This window comes from Danio rerio, chromosome 5, assembly GCF_049306965.1.
Source record: "Danio rerio strain Tuebingen ecotype United States chromosome 5, GRCz12tu, whole genome shotgun sequence".
NCBI lineage: Eukaryota > Metazoa > Chordata > Actinopteri > Cypriniformes > Danionidae > Danio > Danio rerio.
This window is the reverse complement of record NC_133180.1, coordinates 47,005,256-47,026,509: the sequence shown is the minus strand read 5'-3', so window position 1 is coordinate 47,026,509 and position 21,254 is coordinate 47,005,256. Positions and strand designations below refer to the sequence as shown.

General features: G+C 35.5%; 1 protein-coding gene across 2 annotated transcripts in view; it reads right to left on the bottom strand.

The window, feature by feature from the left end:
* Window positions 1-21,254, bottom strand: part of sv2ca (synaptic vesicle glycoprotein 2Ca) — a 94,071-nt gene that overhangs the window by 3,987 nt on the left and 68,830 nt on the right. For both annotated transcript variants that reach the window (XM_005165242.6, NM_001128339.1), the window contains 8 exons: window positions 9,714-9,847; window positions 7,936-8,025; window positions 4,748-4,855; window positions 4,542-4,630; window positions 1,894-2,058; window positions 1,678-1,811; window positions 1,382-1,585; window positions 81-240 (listed from right to left, as the gene is read on the bottom strand). In XM_005165242.6, coding sequence (XP_005165299.1) covers window positions 81-240; window positions 1,382-1,585; window positions 1,678-1,811; window positions 1,894-2,058; window positions 4,542-4,630; window positions 4,748-4,855; window positions 7,936-8,025; window positions 9,714-9,847 — 1,084 coding nt within the window. The remainder of the gene's footprint in view (window positions 1-80; window positions 241-1,381; window positions 1,586-1,677; window positions 1,812-1,893; window positions 2,059-4,541; window positions 4,631-4,747; window positions 4,856-7,935; window positions 8,026-9,713; window positions 9,848-21,254) is intronic.

Genomic DNA, 21,254 nt, shown 5'->3' with positions numbered 1-21,254 from the left:
GGGCTTAGAGATTTGGGACCATTAAACAGCTTTGTTGCGTGCATGTTAGCATATTTTATTATGTATGAGTATAAGCCCACCTTCTGTCTGTAGGGTACAGCTCTGTTGTCACAACATCCAGGGAGTTCCAAGCGGAAATGCTTAGGCCATTGTACAAGCACAGCATCCCAATCATCATCGACTCACTGGTGCCAAACCACAGGAAGAAGCAGCTGATACCTGACAGGATCATGGAAAACCCTGACAAGACACACAAAATACATATAGAAAGACTTTTTTATTTTTTCCACACATGACTAAAATTATAAACAACAAATGTTATAGTAAAGCGAGGAATGAAATATTAAAAATGATTTAAAAAATTTAAAAAATAAACAATAAATAATAAATAAATAAAAAACAATAACATTTATTAAAATTAAATAAAAGCTTTTTTTCACTCATGACAAAAAGTTTAAATGACAAATATATTTAAGAATATGGATAGGTGAAAAATCAAATAAAATCAAATAAGTACAATAAATGACAAAATACTTCTCTCACGACAAACAGAATGACAATAAAATAAAATAATAAATAAAAAAAATAAATAAATAAAACAAATAAATTAAAACATTAAATAAAATAAAATACATACATGAAATAAATTAGATTAAATTAAATAATACACTCCTTTCACAACAAACAGAATGACAATAAAATGCATACAAAAAAAATAAATAAATGCATATATAAAATAAAACAAATAAAATGCATACATAAACATTTTTTAATAAAATAAATAAAAAAATAAAAAGTTTTAAAATAAAATAAAATGGATACATGGAATAAAATAAACAAAATAAACAAAATAATACATAAATAAATAAATAAATAAATAAATGAAAAAAAATAATAAAATGCATATATAAAATAAACAAAATAAAATAAATAAATAAATAAAATAATACACTTATAAAATGATAAAATGCATACATGAAATAAAATAAAATAAATTAAATGCATTCAAAAAATAAAAAAACACTTTTCTCACGACAATCAAAATGACAATAAAATGCATACGTAAAATAAAATAAATAAAATGCATAGATAAAATACAATAAATAAAATAAAATAAATAAATAAATAAAAATAAAATAAATTAAATTAAGCATTCTTGTAAGTCAAAAAACAAAAAGTTTTAATGACAAATATTATAAAGAATATGGTAAGGCATAAAATTAAATGAAATAAATTAATTAAAACATCTCTCATGACATTTTTTTTATATGTCAAATACACTATTTGAGAGAATGGTTAGAAATAAAAAATAGAACAAATGTTAAATAATTATAACATTGTTAAATTCTAAAAAAAAAAAAATGAATTAAACTTGTCTCACCTAGCATAGACAAGCGGCCAATTTTGTCCATGAGCAGTGCAGAAACAATGTTGCCAGGCAGAACAGCTAGTGTTCCCAAGAAATTGACAAAGTAGACCCAGTATGCACTGTAATCATCCTCAAAAGTCATTTGACAGCCTGTTTTGTTGTGGTAAAATGTACTGTTTATAACATCTGTGTTCTTAAGTTTGGAATCGTCAATATCTGTCAAGTTTAAAGCACAGCAGAAAGTGATAATTAGACACAGATACGTAGCAAAGTGGTGGAAAGGGTTCCAAAATAAATGAGGATTTTACCAGTGTTGTAGAAGACAGCCTCTATAAATGTGCAGTTACGAAAGAAAGATCCAACGGATGTCACATCCTCAAAAAAGCAGCTTTGAAAGGTGGAATTGATGAATGTGACAGACTTGAATTTCATATTTATGAACCTGGAGGACAGAATAAAGGAAATGATTTATGTGATAATTTATACAGACATTAATAAAAAGATTAAGCTTTGGAATAAGTCACCTGTCGTTGATGAATAAGCTATTAGTGTGTATCTGGTTTTCAAGGGTGAAATTGAAGGTGAAGTCCTCAATGCGCTCGTTGTTATGCCGCTGTCCTTTAGAGGCATATTCATCGTTCTGAAGGTGTTTGATGACGTCAGGAAACCACACAGATAAACCGTAATACCTGCAGAAATATTAAGTTCTTTAAATACACAGTAGAGATGATAGAAATCAATGGATGGACACTGTGATGATACAGTATGTGTATACTGTACAGTAGGTATCGGACATTTTCACAAATAACGTTGCTTTGGTATGCATGCGAAGCAGGCAGCCATTCATGACCACGTAGGGTTCACAGCGCATCAGAATCTAAAATGCTCACCGGCCACTTTATCAGGTACACCTTACAAGTACCAGGTTAGACCCCCTTTTGCCAACAGAACTTTTTTAATCCATCGTGGCATAGATTCAACAAGGTACTGGAAAATTCCTCAGAGATTTTGGTCCATATTGACATGATAGCATCACGCAGTTGCTGCAAATTTGTCGGCTGCACATCCATGATGTAAATCTCCCGTTCCACCACATCTTAAAGGTGCTCTATTAGATTGAGATCTTTTGACTGTGGAGGCCATTTGACTACAGTGAACTTATTGTCAAGTTCAAGAAACCAGTCTGAGATGATTCACGCTTACACTGTGGTCATAAAGGGATGGACATGGTCAGCAACAATACTCAGGTAGGCTGTGGTGTTGACACAATGCTCAATTAGTACTAATGAGCCCAAAGTGTGCCAAGAAAATATCCCTCTCACCATAGCACCAACATCACCAGCCTGAACCGATGATACTAGGCAGAATGGATCCAAGCTTTCATGTTATTGACAACAAATTCTGACCCTACCATCCGAATGTCACAGCAGAAATCGAGACTCATCAGACCAGGCAATGTTTTTCCAATCTTCTATTGTCCATGAGCCTGTGGGAATTGTAGTCTCAGTTTCTTGTTCTTAGCTGATGTGGTCTTTTCATCAGTTTTAAGGTTGGACATGTTGTGCGTTCAGACATGCTCTTTTGCATACCTTGGTTGTAACGAGTGGTTATTTGAGTTACTGTTGCCTTTTATTCATTTTAAACCAGTCTGGCCATTCTCCTCTGACCTCTAGCATCAACAAGACATTTGTACCCCCAGAACTGCCGCTCACTATATAAATTCTCTTTTTCAGACCATTCTCTGTAAACCCCAGACATGGTTGTGCGTGAAAATCCCAGTAGATCAGCAGTTTCTGAAATACACAGACCAGCCAGTCTGGCACCAACAACCGTGCTACATTTAAAGTCACTTAAATCACCTTTTCTCCCCATTCTGATGCTCGATTTGAACTGCAGCAGATTGTCTTGATCATGTCTACATGCCTAAATGCATTAAGTTGCTGCCTTGTGATTGGCTGATTAGAAATTTGTGTTAACAAACAGTTGGATAGGTATACCTAATAAAGTGGCCAGTGAGTGTACAGGTTAAAAGCTAATTCAGCGCATGCCAGAAGAGGCATAATGTACTGTGTCTATGCTAGTTAACGTGTATATTGTAAAATTTGCCACTGATGTTTGTAACGTTTGTTTCCTATGTTGCACAGATTGGATATGGCCCATGTACATGTAAACAGGGAAAAAATCATCCAAAAAATCTCATACAATCACAAAATCAAAACTGACCATCAAGATCTGCAGTATGAATGCAGCCTTAGTCACCATTTGAGGTAGTCACAAGTTTTTCAAAATGAAGACAAGAATGGGTGTTGCTGATTAGTTTTTGGACATCTTTTATAAAAGGTTTTAACTTCAAATGTTGACTACTGTAGACTGCTTAATTGTAGTTTAAGTCTTTAATGCATGTTTTTGCATTGTGTCATATCACAATATAATGTGATATGTTAATAAAGTTAATATTGATGCCTTTGTTTTATATAAATTAAAGTATATAGGAGCAAACTAGATTACAGTGGTAAGGTTGAACTTTTCTAAGCACAAATCAGAGAATAATTTAACACGTTTAATCAATGCACTTTATGGCATATAAATAAATAAATAAATAAATAAATAAATAAATAAATAAATAAATAAATAAACGAACGGACGAACGAATGAACGAACGAACGAACGAACAAACAAATAAAAAAATGAAAATAAATAAATAAACAAATAAATAAATAAATAAATGTCAATGAACCAATTGAAGAACAAACAAATTAGTAGCACTTTATAATTATGGTCCATTAGTTAATGTTGGTAAATATGTTTTATGTATGTAATACGTTTATTACTGTATTTTATCATCTTTGTTAATGTTAGTTAACGTTATTTAAGTCAAATAATGTTAGCTTGTGTTAGGTCATCTTAACTTACAGAATAAATATATTGTTAATATATTAATTAGCAAGTAATAGAGGGTCCCATATAAATGTGCTTTTATTTATAGACGCATGACAGAGAAGCTATTTTTTATTAATTCTTTTTTAATAAGAAAAAATAAGAAAAAAATGTTTAATTGTTGAAAACATACCAAAACATGCATATACAAGATACATACAGTACTGTATTACCTTTTACTGTTGTGCCAAGAAATACACAGACAGACAGACAGACAGACAGAGGAAGGTCTTACCCAAACGACAGTGTAAGCCACACAATAGCAAGCTTCACTGTGCTCTCTTTCACTGGGTAATTAAAACACTTCAAGAAGTTCAACCAAATCTGAAAGGACAGAAATCAGTGAACTATCATTTTTACTGTCTCATAAAAAAAATTCTGTGATTTATATAATTGATAACAACGATGATCTTTTTTACTGATAGGGATTGTAAATCTTACCCCATGAAGCTCTGTCTTTATTCTGAAGATCGCTTTTGAGAAAAAGTTGCCCGATTCGTGCATCTCGACAAACTCATCAATCTGCTTCGGGATTTTAATTCTGTTCACCTATGAGCAGAAACAAAGTTACCAAAGCCACGTACAAAAGCCATCGTTCAACAAAATATATAGTTTGATTTAAAGACATTATAAAGACACATGAAACTAAAATAGTTAGAACCAACTGAGGCGAGTAAATGCACAGCAAGTACGTTTTGTGTTTAAAAGACATCTATTAGAGATTCAAACAGAGAGGTCTAAATCAAGGCTAAATTTGGCCTCTGAGTGAAAATCTAATAGGCATCTAATTATAGTTCAAAAATAGACTAGTCATCAAAAACCCAAAATTTAGGCTTGTTTCTAATTTCTAATTCTAAATGAGTGCATGTGTTGAACAACCGTATAAGCATTTATACAAATATTTATAAAAATAAAAAATGAGATGTGACATTAACTAAAGAGTTTAGATGCAAAAACCTCTAAGTGCCAACTGAAATTTTCATATAAAATTAGCATTTTTCTGAGGTTGTTGTGTTTAGAGAGTTCAAATAATAGATAGATTCTTTTAAAAAACTGAACATAAACATAGCAGGCTGAAAAAACACAAATTTTAGAGGAAAATTTCAGATGGCACTTACTGTGGTTTATTTATAATCAAGAATCCCTCTTTCCACCCCTATTCCTCCCCCTCTCCTGATAGAATGGCACAGCGACCCAGTGGTTAGCACTGCTGCCTCACAGCAAAAATGCCGCTGGTTCGGCCCTTCACTAGGCCGGTCAGCATTTCTGTGCAGAGTTTGCAAGTTCCCCCTGTGCACGCATGGGTTTTCCCCGAGTTTCCCGGTTTCCTCTCACCGTACAAAGACAGAAACCATAAGTAAATAACAACTTCAAAATAGCATCTTAAGACAAACTCTTAGCAAAGGAGTTCTCGAGACCTACCTGAGCTCAAACTCCTCTCTTGCCCTTCTAACAGGAGGGAGCCCCAAGCTCGAGGACATTCTGAGCTCAGGGCTCTCTCCCAGGACAGAATGTCAAATACACTTTCTTATCAATCCTCAGCTAATTGTGAACTCTTTGCAAGGTATTTGCATCTGAACTCTTTAGCTGTTTGTGTGAACCTTTTATATAGAAACACTTTGAGGATATTGTTGCATGACCAAGTTCGCATTTTAAACATTAAAATGGCGTCGCATGGAAAAAAAAGGAGAGCCGACATGAACAAATGGAAAGACAGAGTAAGGAAGGCTTTGAGAGATGCTGGAAAACCATATTTTAATCAAAAAGAGAACAAAATACAGGGAAAAAAACACCAAAAGACCTGAGTGGAAGAACCGTATATGTGATGTAAGGTCTCTCTCTCTCTCTCTCTCTCTCTCTCTCTCTCTGAACACACAGAGGAGTGCTAAACAGTACAAAAACAGTTAATTCATTTCTTCATTCTCTTTTCAGCTCAGTCCCTTTATTAATCAGGGCTCAACGCAGTGGAATGAACCACCAACTTATCTAGCATATGTTTTACACAGCAGATGCCCTTCCAGCTGCAACCCATCACTGGGAAACACCCATACACTGTTATTCACACACATACATTAAGGACAATTTCGTTTATTCAATACACCTCTGGGGCTTGTCTTTGGACTTATAGGGGGAACCCGCAGGAAAGCCATGCCAACAAGGTGTAAACATGCAAACTCCGCATAGAAATGCCAGCTGACCCAGCCGAGGCTTGAACCAGTGACCTTGTTGCCTTGAGGCAACAACGTTACCCACTGCACCGCCCTGCCACCCACAAAAACAATTAACCTATCAAAATAAACCACAAACCATATATAATAAAGCTGTATCAATGTATATTTCCCCCCAGCCCTATGTAAACTACGAGTATATTTGTTTGTATATTTATTTATATTGTAAGCAGGTGGAGTGCTTGAACAGTTTGAAGTAGTATATATACAAGTGCACTGCGCCAGCGCATGTATATTTCTAAATAAACCACAATATTTAGCTATGATGTATGTCTGCAATTTAGGTATTTATTGTTGTATTTATACATTTATTTATGGTTTATTGTTAATAATTCGTCACCTCAGAATTATAAGGTTCTATCTGACATTTTTGTCTAAATTGAGTTATTGACATATTCTACATATAACTTATTTACATTATGGGATGTTTTTTTTATAAGTTGTTTACATTTGAAGACTTTTTATTTAAAAAAACAAATGTTGCACACATAATAGAGCAAATAGAAACTTATCATTTCAAGGTGACGAATTGTTTGTTATTGTCTGTACTGTAAGAAGGCCTATGTAATGTACATTGTTCATACTGTAGTTTCTGTGTTTAAATAATAATAATAATAATAATAATAATATTAATAATAATAATAATAATAATAATAAACTTGAAAGAAATGCCTAATATTTTATAAAAATATGATATAAAATAATATAATATAAATATAATATAAAAGTTTCTGTTACTGTATTAAAACTAAGACAGAGGAATCAGATCTTTAGTAGTTTTAAGTGATACAATGAAACAGAGTTATACCATTATTCAACATTAACTGGACATATGGCGTTCTTCCACATTTGAGAAATATAAATCACTTTAGGTTTTTAATACTGACACAAAAAAATGTTATCTTCTTAGAATTGAGAAGCTTTTGTTGTCCATTGTATATAATAACATAAAATAGAATAAAAATGTATAATATAATGTTCCAAATCCAAATGAAATCTTATTACTCAAAATTAGAAAATATGGACTTGAGTTCTTCGTCTCAAGGCCTCAAATGTATCTAGTTTGAGTGTTTCTTTTAAGTATTTCAGATACAAAGTAGCTTTGTGTGAGGTGAGTAATTTTTCATTTTTGGTTGAACTATCGCTTTGGATATGCAAATACTTTTGAAGACCACTGTATATTATACCAATTTTGGTGACATCTTAATCTTCATCATTACTGCTGCTGAAAAGTCTTAAAGCAGGCTGCAATCTGCCTCTAATTCTGAGGCTCAGTAAATGACACCAAAAACATCAGAAAAGCACACATAGAGCGCAGGATGAGACAATCATTCATGAATTGAAGCAACTTTAAAGCATGCTCTGGGCTCTAAGCAGCTTAAAGTTAGGGAATCGACTCACGGTGAAGACTTTCTCTGGCTGTCCACGCGCTCGCATGTTTGTGTCATGAATCTGCTTGAGGATCATCCAGGCCTCGTCGTGCTTCCCCACCTGAAAGGAGAGAACCAAAAACATTTCGGAGAGATTAAGTGGATTAAGTGGAAACCGCAGCGCTGGATGACAGACGCCCACCTCGACTGCCACGAAAGAGTCACGACAAACACACGTCATTAGCTTCAAAGACAGTCACGTTCACTGCAGTCAGCCTGTTTCCTCAGTTTCCTCAGAGTTTAGTCATTTACAGTAAACTAAACGGATGTTCTTCTAATCATGATAGCTAGAAACTATGTTAGCTATAAACCATGTATTTTAATAATGTAACATCATACAATTTGATATATGATAAATAAATAAAAGTTCTGTGAGTTTTTTGGACATTTCTTGCATAAATTAACCATGGATTTACTATGTTAGAGGTGTAGTAATCCTTTTTTTTTCTTAGCATATTGATTACCAGGGCTTGACAACTTTTTTGATAACCAGCCACAATGGCTAGTAGATTTCCAACGTTACTAGCCACTCTGCATTTTTACTAGCCAAAATTTTGTTGTTGTGAAAATATTTTTTATATGCATAAATATAATTTTGTCATGCTAAAATCACTTGATTTAGATTTTGTGTTTTGTCAACATGCCTCCTCGTTCATTCCACATGTAGTGTGTCGTGTATGGATCATGGTTTCACGGTGTTATATTACAATTAGTTTTTATTTCACATGGATTTTCAGAACTTAAAATTAGGGATTTACCAAATTTATCTCTGACCACACCAAACAATAATTATTTCTTAGTCACATATCTTAAATGTCTCAAAACAAGCTAAATATAGTTGTATACTATACTTTTTATTTAACAAAACATTAAAAAAAAAAAAAGAAAAACAATTGACTTTTAAACATAATCATTGACATATCAAAAATATGCACAGTAATCTGTCCTCATTAAAGGTCTCTAAGATCACTAGTTAACTACACATAAATGGAGAGTTAATCTCAAATGAAAGAAATGTTGTTGTAAAAAAAAAAAAGATAATTAAACCATAAACAAAAATAATCGTAAGCAAAAAAAAAGCAGGTGAAAAACATACTGTGTGATAATGAAATGATGATCCCACGGTTAAGGCCAATTAATAATCTGTCCAAGGCGAAACCAACCGGTGCTGCTTACAAAAAGACACAATTGGAGCTCTTGAAAGCAGCAAGACTGTTGGTGCATTAGCAACACTTTCGGTCTGTTCTATATGAAAGAGAACCGATCACAGTTGCGTTCAAGGGATGGTTGCTTCAAGCAAGGAAACAGGAGCGCGCACGCGCTTTAAACAGTCGTGTGCATCACATCAGCAGTTTGCGTGAGTGATCATCCTCTCATTCAATATTCACTTGCTTTCTATTGCTCAAGCGAAAGCAATTATTTTTGTTAGTCGTGCTGTTTCTCGATTCTAAGATCACATTTGCACACATATTGGGTCATCCTTATAGTCAAACCCTGCTTTTAAGCAAACCACAATTTAAAATTTATTTTCAACCAGCCAAAGTGGCTAGTGGGAGTGACTGTCATTATAGGGTAGTGTGTGTAGAATTTTGAGGAAATAAATTAATTTTAACTATTTTGGAATAAGGCTGTTACATACAAAAAAGGTGAATGATATGAATACTTTCCGGATGCACTGTATCTGCAAACTACGTATCTGCTAATGGAGTTTTCATTAGAACTTTTAACCTGGTTTGAGATGCTCCTCACCTCCAAGTAGAAGCGTGGGCTCTCCGGCATGAAGGTTAAGGCCACGACAGCACAAACGCATGGAAGAGCGCAAACCACCACAAACACCCTCCAGCTGTGGAACTGATAAGCAGAGCCCATACTGAAACTCCAGCCTGAGGAAAACATCACACAATTGCTCATGTTATTGATCCTGAACAGACAAAGGGTCGGCTGATAGTACTCACTGTGAGACTGTAGCATCTGAACTGCTAACATTTATCAATAACTGCTGACATGTCATAGTGGTTACAGGCTGAGTGAACGCATCCATTTCATTTGTCCAACATTGATTGATTACAGAAGAGTTAAGCCTAGTGTTTTTGTCTTTTCTAGGCACTGGAATTGAAGATCGGCAAGTTTAATGTATGTAATACAGTATGACAGGTTTTCTTTAACAAAGAGGTTGATGATTTTAGTTCACAAAAGAGAACCCAACATGGCACCTTGATGTCAAAACACATCCAAAATACTAAGCAATTTGATGTCAAACCTTGATTCCTATTTGACATCTACAGAGTAATACTCTGTTGACTATCAAAATTATAACAAAAGGTATTATATAATTAGAAAAATTGTATTCATCAGAAATCTTCAATTACAAATTAAAGTGCCCAAGAAATCAAAACCGTTATGTGCATTTTGTTAGCTCACATTGCCAGTTATATGGTGAACAATTCATCTGTGCATGCCATTAGGAAAAAAAAAGTTTGTTTGTCCTTCTAATCTTTAGCTGAAATCTGAAAATACACTTCAAGTTTGTTTTCAGTTTAATTGTCAGATTATGTATATCTTAGGAATTACGCAGGGCTAACATATTTACCGAAGCTGCTACAACTGTCAGTTTTGACAACAAACAGAAATGGTGAGGAGGAGATGCCCTTTTCCACACCTTTCTAAATGAAATGCCTACTTTACTACATACAATCAGCTCGCAGTAGAAAAAAAACAAGCCACGCCCATTGTTTTCTCATTTAACATTCTGTTTCTCTGGGACAGGGGTGCTCAACCCTGTTCCTGGAGATCTACCTTTCTGCAGATTTCAGTTGCAACCCATATCAAACACACCTGCCTGTAATTATCAACTGCTCTTCAGGTCCAAATGAATTGGTTCAGGTGTGTTTGATCAGGGTTGGAGCTGAACTTTGCAGCAAGGTAATTCTCAAGGAACAGGTTTGAGCTGCCATGCTCTAGGAGAAGTTATATAAAACATGAACTGGAAAGTGGGTACAAACACATCCTTATAAAGGCTTGTGACCTAAGGCCACCGCCTAGAGCAAAGTAAACATAGAACTAGAATGGACCCTGACAAAATGGGTTAACCGCACAGCTCATACATTCCTATCTCTGATATATTTCTTTCTTTTCAGTCCAGAGTCTAGTTAAGTTTACTGTGCCTTGAAACCAGTAGTCAACACGGCTAGCCCTATTGTCGCTTCAAACTTGAAATGACCGACTCAACCCCACTTTAAGCCTCGCAAGGACAAATAACTGACCACCAGCTAACCACTTGCTCAACAGAGGAAGTTCTTCACATCAAAAAAAAAACGCAAGTAACATTTCCAAACTACCACTTAACTGGTGTGAACAAAATGTAACCCTAAAGAGATCATAGAAGGGTTAAATTGATTATTTTTGGGTCGCTTGGTTTGGTCTTACAAAATCAGAGGTTTTCCATCCTTACATTCTCACTCTCTCACTCTCACACTTGTATGAATGTGTGTTTGTGTTAGGTGTTAAGTTTCAGTTAGATTAGTCAATAAAGTGTCATTTTGTATAAAAAAAGGTGCCTGTGCATGAATCTAATGTCTTAAACTTCGATCTTGTTACTCTGCTTAAACATAAATGGGTTTTTATTTTGATAGCAATAGCCGCAATTGAAGTCAACTGTCCATTTGAACGTTCGCTGGATGATTTGTTTGTTCGGATTTAAAGAGTCGATTCTTTTGAAGCCCCGCTCAAATTAATTTTCAATTCACTTTGAGCTAATTCACTTCAACACAGAAACGCCAACTGGCCCAGCCTGGACTCAACCCAGCAACCTTCTTGCTGTGAGGCAACAGTGCTAACCGCTGAGCCATCGTTTTGCCATCTTTACCCCACAGACATGCACAATAATTTTTGACATGTTTTTGACCAAAGGCTGGGCCATCAAATAGTGCACTATTTAAAGGTATAGGTGACGATTTCGTACACAGACCATTGAGAATCCACTGAGCTACAGGACTGCTCAGTTCTGCTATAATATCCTTAAGTGCAGGCAAACTCAAAGCTATCCACAACTATTCTACATTTGTAATGTTAAGTGGTGTTAGCCAGGTTGGTGTCTGAAATCATATAAAGCAGCTTTAAGTCTGTCATGGGCTCCCAGTGTGCAGTAAATATATTCTGAGCTGAAAATGTTTTGGTCTTGTTATGTCACTCTGTAAAGGCTGAATTATACTTCTGTGTCGAGTGATCTCCGTAAGCCGTGGCACATGCCTTGCATGCAGTCATTTATACTTCAGTGTTCTGTTTGTGTTGTGTTGAAAATAACTCTTCCAAAATGCTAGCTTTTCGTTTAAACCAAAGTGTCTTTTCTACTTCTACAGCATAGCTAATGTACAGTAGTGTAATGTTTTATTCGTGTGTATTCAATGTGTCTTTCATTGCTTCAAATAACAGATAAACCATAATACCTGCAAAAATAATAAGTTATTTACAATCACAATAGACAACAAGTACACTACTAGGATAAAAAAACAAACTAAAGATATGCAATGGGAAAAAGGTGTACCTCATTACATAAGAAGTTCCCCTTTTTACATTTATGCTATATTTACAGAAAACTGTGGTTTTACAAATTGTCATCTGCCAAAAACATGTTTCAAATACTTTAATTATAACAAAACATGTGGTTAATTCCATTAGGGAGAATACACTGCATGCTCAATTGAAAAAGCCATACCCAACTTACATTTTTAGGTTCTAAACTGTTCCCTTAATGTTCGACTTATATTGTTTAAAAATTTTTTTGAATGTTCTTAGAAAATTTTAAATATTGTTTATTTTTTTCTAGACAAAGTATTCATTTTTCATTTTTTTCATTAATTTTCTTGTCGGCTTAGTCCCTTTTTTAATCCAGGGTCGCCACAGCGGAATGAACCACCAACTTATCCAGCACGTTTTTACGCAGCGGATGCCCTTCCAGCCACAACCCATCTCTGGGAAAGAACTATTAATTTTGGTTATGATAATGTTATTCAAAATGTTTTCATAATGTTTCAGTCTCAGAACACACTTATTGTTTCAAACAGTCCATCCGCATTATAAGATTTTTAAAGAAATCAGATCTTAAACGTGGCAATTTTGTAATGGAAAGACAGTTCACCAGAAGCCCTTGGGCTGCCTGGCTGAAAATTTAAAGTCAGTGTGCATATAGCCCATTGCCATGTTGACAAAACCCACTGTAAACCAACCCACCTTTATGAGCCTGAAACTCAGGGTTTGCTCAAAAGTGAACTTGCCTGGGTTAAAAACCCAAAGATGCTTTATGCAACACATCTCAGGCTGCAACCCATTTTAGACTGCTTTGATAGTTGATGCAGGGGTAAGTGTTGGTCTAATTGTGCACAGTTTAGTTAATCTGGCTCTATATAAAATCCATGGATCTTTAAAGTAACATTATATAGACAAGCTACATGCAATATAAACCACGTCTTAAAAAACATAACTGCTCAACAACCACAACAATAAAAAACTATATGCAATAAATATAGTTCACGTTTAATCCTATAGTGCACAGAGCAGGCTATGCTAAGTTCTGTGTTTACAGCTGGAAGACGTGATTTATGTCTGAATGGGATTGAAAGAGACATTAGGGATGCGGCAGGGTGAAATGAAGCACTCTCTGTGTGTGTCCATTTGCGTATCTCTGTGGTAAATAATGCAGGTAACACTATACTGCAGCATAATTGAGAGCTATGAAGCTGTGATTGCAACAGCAGGCGAGCCCAGAGGGTTAATGTTTCGCCCATGTCATTGGAAATCTCATTACGTAGATTATGTGCATAATTGACTGAGGAAACGGGCGACTGAGTCAGCAGAAAAAAGTACTATCCGTTTGTGCTCATGTTGCCAGCAGCTCCACGACCACAGCCAGCTTTAATGCAAATAAAACGACACATACAACACTGTTAAAGTAAATGTTGTAATGAAGCATGTCCATTCGAGTGTACATTTGCATTTCTGCTCTGTTACAAAAGCTACTGAGCTGCTTTCAAGGAAAAGCATAAGAGACACTTAATTTTGACATCAAACAAGGTAATCACAGCCCTTACAAAATAAACTATGGTTTTACTACAAATAAACCTTTTTTGATAATTTTGTATTTAAAACCAGGTAACCGCAAAGTACCTTTAGTTTAACCATGGTGTTTATAGTAAAACTGTGGTTAAACAAATAATGGTTAATTCCATTAGGGAGAATACACTGCATGCTCGACTGAAAATGCTATACCCAAATTCCAATTTTAACTTCTAAAATGTTCCCTTAATGTTCGACTTACATTATATAATATCATTTTTTGAATGTTCTTAGCAAGTATAAAACGTCTCTTTTTCTAGACGAAGTATTCATGTATTTATTTTGACTTTAACAATGTTACTTAAAACGTTTTCATGTTGCAGAACTTAAATAATTGTTTTCTATCCATCTACATTTTATTATGACAAATCCTTTTAGTTCAGGACTAACTGCTTAAACCAACCCAGGCTCATTCTAAAAACGTACCCTTATATATATTTCTGGAGAGCACCAAATACGTCCCAGGAGGTACAATTTGCTGTTCTGGCGTAAATACACCAAAGGTCGCTGTCGACTAACTGACCAATCGACTGATTCATCCTCCTCCTTCCCTAAACCCAACCAATAGTGTTTTCAAAAGCAATCCAGAAAAAGAAAAGCCTTCGCCGTTTTTTTTTATCGCATTTTTTTTTTACCACATTCTCATCCAGTTTTTTACTTGTTTATTTTATTTTTTGGTTTCTGATTTTGTCTTACTCGCTTTCTGGAACTGCTCTTCACCAGACTCAAACCTTGTCGTTGTGGTTAACTCTTCTCTGCATATTCACGCTCCATTCACACGGGGCTTCAGCGTCAAAGCTTGACTGAAGGCGTGTCTGAAGTTGGGGCTGACGCGATTGTCATAGCAGCATCAGCCAATGAAATTAGTCCGCAATCGGCTACTGTCTGAGCTGGTGTATTTGCTTCCAGCGATCTGATTGGCTGACGCTTTGTTTGGTGCTTGAAAAGTTGCGAAAGTCTCAACTTCTGCAGCGAGCAACGTCTCTGAAGCAGCAACAACGGATCCACAATGCAGTTTGACAGTGCCTGACGTCACTCATTCAAAGTGAATGGGAAGCGTTGAAGCTGACGCCCCGTGTGAATGGGGCATAAGTCCACTGACATACATGGTGAGCAACTGAACAAACCAAGTGTATCTTTCTGTGGACATGAAGAGGCGTAACTTGCAGTTATCGAGACCCCATTGAATCATGCGAGATGTCACAATGGGATGTTTTTGGCAAGATGGTGGAAATACTTACCAGAGCACATTTTCACCAAATGTTTTTAAGAGTTTTCTCCAAATGTATCAACAAACTATTCATTTGATTTGTTATTATTATTTTCATTCATTTAGCAACTCCACCCTAAAACTTGCTGACTTATTCATCCATTTTGTCATGACAGCTATACTCGTCGTCTCCCCCTGTGGTTGCAAATAACAATACAAAGGCAAGTGCATCAAGTATGAAAGCCTCCGCAACTCACAGCCGTATGTTAAAAACTGTGATAGTTGGGTTAAGGGAGGTGAAGACGTTAACTATTATGGTTCGGTTAAGGGTCGGGGAAAGTGTAGACGTTGATAACGATGATGGTTGGGTTTAGGTGTGGAGTAGGTGTAGATGTTGATAACTGATGTACAGAGCCATCATGCCGACAACACAGTTTTGACATGTGGGTCACTATAACTTCAAGTTATAACTATAACACCTCTGGCGTACTACAAGTTACACCACTTCATGTTCTGCCCCTGTCTTGCAGTCTGCAGACAGACCCTTCTCATACAAACTGGTAACAGCGGGAAAGCCATCAAAACAGAGGTAAGCTGGTCAGCTGGTAAGTGCAAAAAAGGAACGGTGTCATACCACCCTCTATCATTTGTTATAAACCCGAAATGCAGCCAAACATACTTCTGGCTACATAACTTGCAATCTCCAGAAATGTATACAGGGCTAGATATAGTTGTCATGATACTAAAATTCTCTACCAAATTTTAAAAATGTCCATTTCCCGGGTAAATTTGAGAGTGTTCTTAAACTGTGATTGGCTGTGAAGGCCATCAGTTCACCGTACTCACCGCTTTTTATTGAGTGTAAAAACAGATACAGGGACATTGGAGTAGGCATGGGATGATAACCGTTTTCAAGGTATACCTTAGTTTGAAAAAGTCAAGGTTTTAAACCGCCAAAATTTTCAGCAATACTGTTTCTAAGGTATGTGTAAGATTTTTTATTTACTTTTTAAAAAAATGTTTTTTTTTTAGGACAACAGTATCTTCAGTAGAAAACATATCCAAAGATGCCATTTTAAATTGTAAAAAAAACAGAAGACAGCAAAAGTCAATTATTATCCAGCCTGACATGTTTACTGCTCCAAAATATTATAAATGTTTCTCAAAATAAAACACATTGTGTTTAAATTTAAGCCCTTAAAATAATTAAATTCACTGAAATATGCTGTTGTGAAGTTTGCATGTTCTCCCTGCCTTCGCGTGGGTTTCCTCCGAGTGCTCCGATTTCCTTCACAGTCCAAAGACATGTGGTACAGGTAAATTGGGTAGGCTAAATTGTCCGAAGTGTATGAGTGTGTGTGTGTGTGAATGTGTGTGTATGTTTCCCAGAGATGGGTTGCGGCTGGAAGGGCATCGGCTGCGTAAAAAAACTTGCTGGATAAGTTGGCAGTTCATTCCGCTGTGGCAACCCCGGATTAAAAAAGGGACTAAGCCGACAAGAAAATGAATGAATGAATGAATGCTGTTGTGGGTCTTAAATACTTTTAAGCAGGTCTTAATTTTCACAAATTGTCCATGTAAAGCTATGGCCAATCAGTAAAACCAACAAATTTATCTAAAATAATATTTAACAAAATTAACATTTATGAACTATTTAACTGTATGGTCTAATTTTCCTCCTTACAATAACATTTGTTTAAAAGTTCTCCATGTTTTTATGCATAAATTTATGTTGTGCATAAATTTTGTTTTTAAAACTTGTCTTTTTTTAAAAGAAAGTTAATGCTCTAAAAATATATATGTATATAACTAGAGTTTGCATGTTTTGACACATTATTTAAAATATGTGGCTAAGATATAACTAAATTTTAATTTTAATGGTGCAAGTAAAAAATCCACTGGTTATTACTGAAAATTATTAGTGTTTTGCTACGTGAAAGCCTTAAATTTCATTCATAATGGTTTTAAAAAGTCTTAAATTTGACTTGATGAAACCAGCAGAAGCCCTATTTTCATTCAGACATTTAAAATAATAAATTTTAGAGTAGTAATCACATTACCATCAAACCGTGAAACCATGATATTTTTATCTAAGGTTATCATACTGTCAGAATCTTATACCAGCCCATGCCTACACTGGAGCGTTTCAAAGTCACGTCGATCAGCTGGTTTATCTAGAAGCTGACAAACGAGCGATCCGCTGATGAATTGCAGCTTTAAAACACTTCAGTGTCCCTGTGTCTGTGGTGGATCGGTGAACTGATGACCTTCAAGACCAATCACAGTCATTTCTGTTGAGCACTTAAGCACTCAAATACTTGCAGGAAATAAGCGTCTTTAAAATTTCAGTATCGATTGGCACCGAATTCTAGTATCGTGACAACCCTAGGGCTAGATGAAATGAGTATGTTTAGAATAAGCCTATGTTGGCTTAAAACTGCTATGTCTACCACAGAAATATAGTTCATAAATACACAAACTAATGGGAAATGTTTATTAAATACTATGTACAGTATGTGTGTGCTAAGTGTCTTTGTTAGCCTGTAGCCGGCTTAGCAACATGGATTACAGCCTGAAGAGTAAATGTAAACTTTTTTGATGGCATTTTGTTGCAGTGTGTGGATTGACAAACCAGGTGACAAATGGCAAAAGAGCTTTTTAAAATGTCAAGCAGCCAATTCATTACCCATATACTAGAAAACTGCGCATAGTTTACAGCTTCATTTCTCACCCACAGTATTTGCATTCACATTTATTACTGGTACTGCTAAGGCAAGCATCACTATTATCATAAATCCTAGGTAGAGTCAAAGGTTTAAGCAAACCCTACATATTGTATTTTAGATTGTCTGCACCACAAACATAAATCAGATTTCAAATTATTTTAAGGCCTCTTCAGGAGAGGTACCCGTCACAGGGAACTGTGTTTATGCATTAACAGGCTAATTGGGAATACCTGCTGCTTTAGCCTACATTTTTTTGTAAAATGTACTACAACATACATTTGATTGCAGTTTTTAGAGTTAAATGAAAACTAGGGCAGTGTTATGAAGAAAAATGTCTTCGTTTACACACAACTGATATTTAAAGGGACATTATGTAACCAAATATATAACTATTTTTCAGCAGTTCTTTACACAACGTCAAATAAATACCAGAAAAAAAAAAAAAAAAAAAAACTGAGCCAATGATTTGTAATTTAATACGTAGCACAACTTTTCAAGCATGGTCAGTTTGTTCATTTTGTATGGCGTTGCATTTGTGAAGCAGAATGCTCTTGATTCCAGTGAAGCACGGTTCAACAAAAGAAATAAAAGCAATGTAAAAGCAATGTAAAATCAAGGTAAAACTACATGGTCACAATGCACTTTTCTCTTATGGTTGCTTTTAAAAACAATTTATGTTGTGTTTAAGGACAGGTCTAGGTCAGTGGTTTGCTAAGCGATCTGTACAATAAGCAGTGCCTTCATGTGGAAGTGTATAAGAAGGACAGGTAAGTACATTTAAAAAAAAATTATACCTTAAGTAAAATTACTCATTTCAAATTAACCAAAAATTAGACAGCGCCATCTAGTGGATTTTTTTTTCATCTGAAACATGCAACAAAAGAACCTTGGGCAATGTATTTTACGTTTCGCAAAAATGTCAGTGGATTCATGCATTTCCAAAGCGATTGAGATTAACAAAAAAAAAAACTGGAACAATGAAATGGATTGGACTGGATTATTTTTAAGTCACCTATATTTATATATACATCCACAATTCACTGGCCTTTAGAGATAAAATGAACAATAAAATGTTGAAGTTTCACATTTATATATTTTTAATAATGCTTTTGTCAAGCACATTTATCAGTAGTAATATTACATTTAGAAACCAAATTAATAGGTTCTTGCTATCTTATGGAATAAATTATGTTTTTTGGCATCACTGGCATCAAACTCTACTGTCTGAGCTGGACTCATTCCTTTTGAAAAAAGAAAGGTTTAATTATTTTTGACATTAATTATCACAAAGCAGATTATCAACTGATCGCAAGAAAATAGCTCAAAGCTTTGTAGAAACACGCTAGCAGTTGATTAACGTTCACTCTAACTTTCACTGTAAATCTCATTTGTGAACTGCCATGATACATACAGTTCAACAGCCCGCATGAAAAGACCACATAAAGATCAATATAAACCTGTTTTAGATACAATTTTAGATCCTTTTAATGTCACTTTTAAAGTGATATGCAGTTTGTTTAAAAGCAATGTAATTTAATTTTCACATAATGCCACACACAAATCTCTTTCTTTCTACCAACTTGCTAAAACAGCTCTTCAGTAGTTATTTTAGCAGCACTGCTTTCTTAACTGTAGTTCCATTCACTTTGGCTTTCTCTATAACAAAATGCAACAACTGTGTATGAGAAAGTCATATATAAGCCTCTCTCCCGAGTCACAAACTGAAAAAACTCAAATATAAAAATCTTTTTGGAGATTTGTATCAATTACAATTACATCACCAAAGTCACATGGACTGTTTTGACAACGTTTTTGCCTCCTTTACTTGACTTCTTACGATCGTCTCATGATCATTTCTGTCTATGGCGGATGAGGAAGCTCTTAGATTTCATCAAAAATATTTTAATTTGTGTTCCAAAGATGAAAAAAGATTGAAATGACATGAGGGTGACTGATTAATAACAGAATTTTCATTTTTGGGTGAGCAAATACTTTAGATAAACTGAACATTTTGAATCTAAAGCTGGCAGCTAGCTCTCTGCAACTCTCACATGGTCACCTACTGAAGCTAAGCAAGGCTGTGTCCGGTCAGTACCTGGATAAGACACCACATGGGAAAGCTAGGTTGCTGTCATAAGTGTTGTCAGTAAAACCACCAGAGGGTGTTCATGTTGAAGTTTGTGTGGGTCCAAATGCCCCAGTATATTGATAGGAATTCTGTACTGCTCAGTCATCGGATGAAATGTTAAACCGAGGTTAAAAATCCCAGTAAAGTAGGAATTTAACCCCGGCATCCTGGCCAAATTTGCCAACTGGCCTCTGTCCATCTTGGCCTCCAAACCATCCCCTTATCATAATTGGCTTCATCATTTCGTCTCCTCTCAACCAATCAGCTGGTGTTTGGTCTGGCACAAAATGGCTGCCGTTGCTTCATCTAGGTGGATGCTGCACACTGATGGTGGATGGGGAGATTCCCTCCAAAAATGTGTACTCAAAGGGGCTTTGAGTGTCTAGAATTTTTTTTATATTATTAATATTGTAACCAAATTAAATGAATTCAGTTTGAATAAACATTGGAACATATCTAGAATTGAAACACATCTGTACTGAGACACGGTAAATGATGACTGGACTATATTTGAATGAACATCTACTTTATAATAAAGGAGATTAAATGTCCAAACACATTTATGACTGACGCTCCTGCTTCACACACAACACACAGACTCTCGATTCACACAGCTTATGATTGTTTCTTATTGATTCCCGGCATGCAGACTATAACATACTGTAGGCTAGACTCTATAATACTTTCCTAGCAGCTGTATGTCTGACAGCTTGTCCCTTGCCTGGGCTTCACCAAGGGCCATTCATAAATCAAGCGCTCCTTTCGCTTTGTCTCACAAGGCAAGGAGAAAAACCTCATTACTATCTGTTCGCAGAGAACAAAACCGAGTGAACCCCACAAACAGGAGTGAAAACGGTCTGTTCCAGACGTCGTTTTGGCCAAGAGACTCTTCTCCTCCTCCCTTCCTCCTCTATTCCATCTTTTCGTTACTGATGAGTGCAGCTTATTTCCAGAGTAGAAGTCCTCATAAATCATCGGGTTGTGCCTTCCCCCCGCAGGAGCCACTTCATCCTTTAAATATCCCTGCTGTGCTCTGTTTCTACATTAATCACTTAACCTAAAGCTCTGATGTTCTCCGCTCGCACACAGCCATCACTGCCAGAGAGAAGAGAGAC